At 35.8% G+C, this 5,670-nt stretch overlaps 1 protein-coding gene across 1 annotated transcript; it reads left to right on the top strand.

The window, feature by feature from the left end:
- The first annotated feature begins 1,000 nt into the window (after positions 1–1,000).
- LOC132033903 (trihelix transcription factor DF1-like) lies at positions 1,001–4,971 on the top strand. The gene is made up of 2 exons (XM_059424050.1): positions 1,001–1,810; positions 2,609–4,971. Exons 1-2 carry the CDS (start codon positions 1,524–1,526, stop codon positions 4,377–4,379), a joined length of 2,058 nt encoding a protein of 685 aa, XP_059280033.1. The 5' UTR covers positions 1,001–1,523; the 3' UTR covers positions 4,380–4,971.
- The last annotated feature ends 699 nt before the right edge of the window (positions 4,972–5,670 follow it).

Below are 5,670 nucleotides of genomic sequence, written 5' to 3'. Positions count from 1 at the left end.
GCTATTCTTTTTTACTTAAGGGTCGTTTGGTATGAACAATAAGGGATAATTAATTCCGGTATTACATTAGGGATGAGTCTATCCCACGTTTAGCTGGGATCAAATCCCGAGATAATTGTAGTGGTATTTTTAACCAACATTAAGGGTAGGATAACAATTCCGGGATAACTAATCCCAGAATAACTTGTTCCCCAACCAAACAAGCCCTTAGTATTTTTCCCCAACCAAACAAGCCCTTAGTATTTTTAATTATATGCATCGTCATGGTAAGAAACTTTACACGATCTGATTATTTTTATTTATTATGGTAAGTAACTTAAAAAAATTTAGCTATAAATATCCTTTGCTTCGAACCATTTTACTCAAGTCGAGGGAGTTTCTGAAACAACTTTTCTATCTCTAAATTTAGTTATAAATACACTCTTCTTCGAAGCGCTTTACTCGAGTCGAGGGAGTTTCTGAAACAATCTTTCTATCTCTACGGGGTAGGAATAAGGTATGTATATACTTTACCCTTCCAGACTATACATGTGGTATTACACTGTTTACGTTGTTGTTACTGTTTGTGTTTATAGATGTTCTTTAGATAACCTGATAGTGTAATTTTTAGTCCTTTACATACTTTTTAGTTTATGACCTTTTTACGAGAGATCTTCATTTTTTACACATATAAGAGATCTGAAAAAACACATAAATGATCTGTGAAGGTCATTTTCTTCAATTCAAATTGTAAGAGGGCAAGAGATCTCATTGACTCATAAGTTTTTTCTTTTACATTTAAGACATATAATTTTTTTTTTTTTGTGCTCCTACTATTATTATTATTATTATTATTATTTTGTTTTTGTAAATTTAAGTGTAGGAAAGAGCTACTGAAATCCAAAATACCCAAAAAGCAAAGGGTGACCTACATGGGCCGGCTTTTAACTATATTTAGCTGGACAGACAAAAACCAACTTATTATCTTCGTCGTCGCTATCTGCAGCTGTAGCTAGCTTCTCTACTTCTTTCTACTCGTCAATCTTCCATTATTATTTTTATCTATACAAAATACTTACACCCCTTTTTCTACTTTCCTATTTTTTCTTATCTATACACACTATGTATACAATAATACATAAACCATTTTATATTGTTACCATAGAGTGAACCCAAAGTGACCCTTCTTGTTTTCTTGAAAGGAAAAACCATTTCTTGTCAATAATAGAAGAGAAATCTGAAGATTCCACAGCTAAAAGAAGCAAAAGGGGTGTTTTTTTAAAAAAAAATTATATATATTTCTGGGTCTAACCTTTTTTTTTAAAAAAATTTCATGTATTTTAAGAGGTGTGAGATAGACAGGCAGATCCCCACCGAAATAAATTAATAAATTCACCTCACCCCCCATCTTCATAAAAACCCCTCAGAATTCACCCTCTTTTTTTCTTCTTCTGTCATATAATTATTCAGCAGCTGTAATTGCTTGCTCCACAGAAGAAGAGAAGTGAAAAGGAGGAGGGAGTTGTCTTGAAATAATTTCAGCGATGCTAGGCATGATAAGTGATGCTGGAGGTGGTGGTGAAAATCAAGAAAGAGGTGGTGGTGGTGGTGGAGCAACAAGTGGTGGAAGTAGTGAGATTGGTGTTGGTGGTGGATTTATGACTGAAGAAGATAAAGCTTTTAGGAATATGGAAGAAGGTGAAAGAAATTCAGGTGGTGGAAATAGATGGCCAAGACAAGAAACAATTGCTTTGCTAAATATAAGGTCTGAAATGGATGTTGTTTTTAGAGACTCAAGTCTTAAAGGTCCCTTATGGGAAGAAGTTTCCAGGTAAATGAAAAAAAAAATGATTTTTTTCTTTATTGATACTTCAACTTCTTATCATCATTAGTAGCTGCAGTTTCATCATGCATATAGTTGATGGAAATGGAATATTTTTTATTTTATGTTTTTTTATTTCTCTTTTTTGTTTTTTTTGGGAAATGAAAAGATAGATCTGTGGATCAGAATTCCATTGAATTATTGCTTTTCGATTGAAAGGGTCATTGTTTTTCAGTTCATTTTCACTAGAATACAACAATTCTTTTTTTTGTTTGTTGAGGGAATTCAGATTCTTTCTTTCCGGGTTTTGGGCCAAATTCAGTTTTGCTTTTTTGGCGTTTTTCTTTCTCTACCAATTCTAGCAGGAAAATTTGGAAAGTAATCTATTCATCTTTTGGAGAGTTCCTATTCTTTGAAGTTACCTTCTTGAATTCAGCAAATAAATAAAATTGGTAATCAAATCTTTTAAGTAAGTAAAAAGATGTATGTTGCACCATGACTTTTTAATGTATTCTCTCTTCCATAGGAGAAAAATGTGGTTCTATAGTGTTTCAATTATAAGTTCTTTCCACCTTCTGTTGTCTCTTTCATTTCCACCCCAATTACCTTAGTCTTGATTAGTGATTTCTTAATCTTCATGTTTATTTTATGTGGTAAATTGTAGTACTAGCTAGTACTGTATGCAAAATTTGTTTTATTGATGAATTCAATTAGCAAAGGATTAAATAATTGGAGTTTGGTTATTGTAATTATTGTACTTGTTGTTTACCATTTTCTAATACTTTGCCAACTGTTGTTTCTCACCAGGAAATTGGCAGACCTTGGGTATCATAGAAGTGCCAAGAAATGCAAAGAGAAATTCGAAAATGTTTACAAGTATCACAAGAGAACCAAAGGTGGCCGAGCATCCAAGGCAGATGGCAAAACTTATCGTTTTTTCGAACAATTAGAGGCACTCGAAAACACCCCTTCTCATCAGCATTCTTTATTGCCACCATCTAATTCGCGTCCCCCGCCACCTCCATTAGAAGCCACTCCGATAAACATGGCTATGCCAATGCAACAAGCAAATGTACAAGTCCCTACTGCACAAGTTACTACTACTCATCATGTTACTGTTTCATCCGCGCCACCACCAAATACCTTTGCACCTTCTCATCAAAATGTTCCTTTAAGTTCCCCGATGGCACCGTCATCACAACCATCGCCACAACAAGCTACCAATCCTGTTAATAATTTGCCATCTCATCAAGTGAACACGAATTTGCCATCTCATCAGAATATGTCAGCAATGTCGTATTCAACTTCTTCGTCCACTTCATCGGACGAGGACATACAAACAAGGCATAAGAAGAAGAGGAAATGGAAGGATTTTTTCGTACAGTTGAAAAAGGATGTGATTGAGAAGCAGGAGGAATTGCAAAGGAAGTTCTTGGAAACGCTTGAGAAGCTGGAACGCGACAGAATGGTTAAAGAAGAAGCATGGAAAGCACAAGAAAGGGCAAGAATGAATAAGGAATATGAGATTTTAGTCCAAGAAAGATCAATGGCGGCAGCCAAAGATGCAGCTGTTATTTCTTTTTTACAACAGATAACCGAACAGCATAACATCCAAATTCCAAATAGTATCAGTTTTATTCCTACATCAGCACAAGTACAAATAAAATTGCCCCAAAACCCACTACCAGCACCCGCACCCATGCCAACACATTCTCCTGAACCGCAACAACAAACACAACCAGCTGTTTTATTATCAACAGCACCACCACCACAACCACAACCACCTCAACCATCACCAGCACCTGTCCCAGTATCGCTGCCAATGGCGATACCAGCTCCACTAATACAGACGTCGCTGCCACAGACACCTCCAGTACCAGCCAAGAACATCGAATTAACACCAAAAAGCAACAATGGGGGCGAGAGTTATAACACTCCAGCAAGCTCTTCAAGGTGGCCTAAAGCAGAAGTTGAAGCATTGATAAAGCTTCGAACGAACTTAGATGTTAAGTATCAAGAAAACGGACCGAAAGGTCCGCTTTGGGAGGAGATATCAGCTGGAATGAAGGAAATTGGATACAACCGGAATGCCAAGAGATGCAAAGAGAAGTGGGAGAACATCAACAAGTACTTCAAGAAGGTGAAGGAGAGTAACAAGAAGAGGCCTGAAGATTCAAAAACTTGTCCTTACTTCCATCAGCTTGATGCATTATACAGGGAAAAAGCTAAGACCGAAACTTCTTCTTCATCTTCCTTCAACCCTTCAGCAAGCGGGTTCGCGTTACACCCTGGGGAAAACAACCCAATGGCGCCCATCATGGCTCGTCCTGAGCAACAATGGGTTCCGCCACATCATCAACAGCAACAACAACAACACCAAGAAACCACCCGCATGGACCACGACCATGATCACGACCATGAAAGTGATCATATGGACGAGGATGATCATGAGGATGATGAGGATGATGATGAGGAGGAGAATGCATACGAGATTGTTGCGAACAAGCAACAATCTTCAATGAACACTGCCAACACAACCACTACCACCACAGCAGCAACTGCTACAACAACAGTTTGAGCTTAGCACAGATCTCAAAAGAGAAGTGGGGCAAAAAGAGTTGAAGTTATTAAACAAAGAAGAAGAAAAAAAGAAAAAAGAAAAAAGTGGGCAAGTGACTGAACATTGGGAATAGCAAGTGGGTCAACAGATTCTTGCAGGGAAATTGTCAGATTGGATCAGATCTCAGAAAATTCCGGTTGGTATGAGAAGACGGTGACTATGAAAAATTAGCTCACTTGGAGGAAAATGTGTAAGAGAATTTACACATCATTTAGACTTCATTTCTTTTTTCTTTTTGTTGTTGAAACTATTTTCTTTTTTTTTTGAGGAAGGGCGGGGGGGTGGGGGTGGGGGTGGTTAAGGGGTATAGTGTAGTTTTTGGTGGTATAAGTTTATTTGGACTTCCATTGTTTATTTATTAATTATCAAAATAAAGTTTATTGAGGAGGAAGGGGAGAGGAGGAAAAAAAGAACATAAAGGAAGATTTTTAAAGGAATAAATGAAGGGACAAAGTTTGTAATTTTGTTTAAACTCTTTTTTTCTTTTATTACCTTTTTGTTCATATGGGTGTAAATGTGAGAAATGGTTAAGTAGAGTTACATTCTTTTCTCTCTTTTTCTTCATTAATCTTTTGTTTATTTCTTCTTAGATACTTAATCAGTTCATTCTTTTTGAATTCTTTTGTTATGTCAAGTAGTATGCTTTTGATAGTCTTGTAGTGTGTACTAAAGATTAAATTCTTTTCTTTTTCCATCAAAACAATCACATATTAGAAGAGTTCACGTACACCAACTTGTGAGGCAACAATTCACCCCAAGTTGCAAAAACAGCTACTAGTAGCTAGATTTTTGTACTTTGATTCCCTCTTTAAAACTAAAGAAGAAAGAGGAAAAAACATAACAACAAATGGGTCCTTGTTGCACATGATATCTACTGGATGTTATTTAATTTTCAAAAACATTTTGGGACTTGTTCTTTTTTTTTTTTTGTATCTATTTCTACAACTATCACATCTCTGATCATCCTTTAAAAACTTTTGTTTTACTCTTATACTATCGGTGAGTAGAATTTATCAAAGCTAAGGGTGTGCTTGGTAGCAAAAGGAAAATATTTTCAAAATTAAGTTATTTTCTAGCAACCAACCGCCAAAAACTATTTTCCTTGAACAATATTTCCCATAGAAAGGAAAATTGACTATCTTCGCTTATATTTTTCTCCATAATATATACGTAGTTTATTTGAAATAGTTTTTTGTATTTTGAAAAGTATTGAATAGTAAGACAAAGTTTCCTTTAAAAAATAGTTTTC

The sequence above is a fragment of the Lycium ferocissimum genome, chromosome 10 (genome assembly GCF_029784015.1).
Source record: "Lycium ferocissimum isolate CSIRO_LF1 chromosome 10, AGI_CSIRO_Lferr_CH_V1, whole genome shotgun sequence".
In the NCBI taxonomy this organism is placed as follows: domain Eukaryota; kingdom Viridiplantae; phylum Streptophyta; class Magnoliopsida; order Solanales; family Solanaceae; genus Lycium; species Lycium ferocissimum.
Note: the sequence above shows the minus strand (reverse complement) of the source record. Positions and strands in the feature narration are given on the sequence as shown.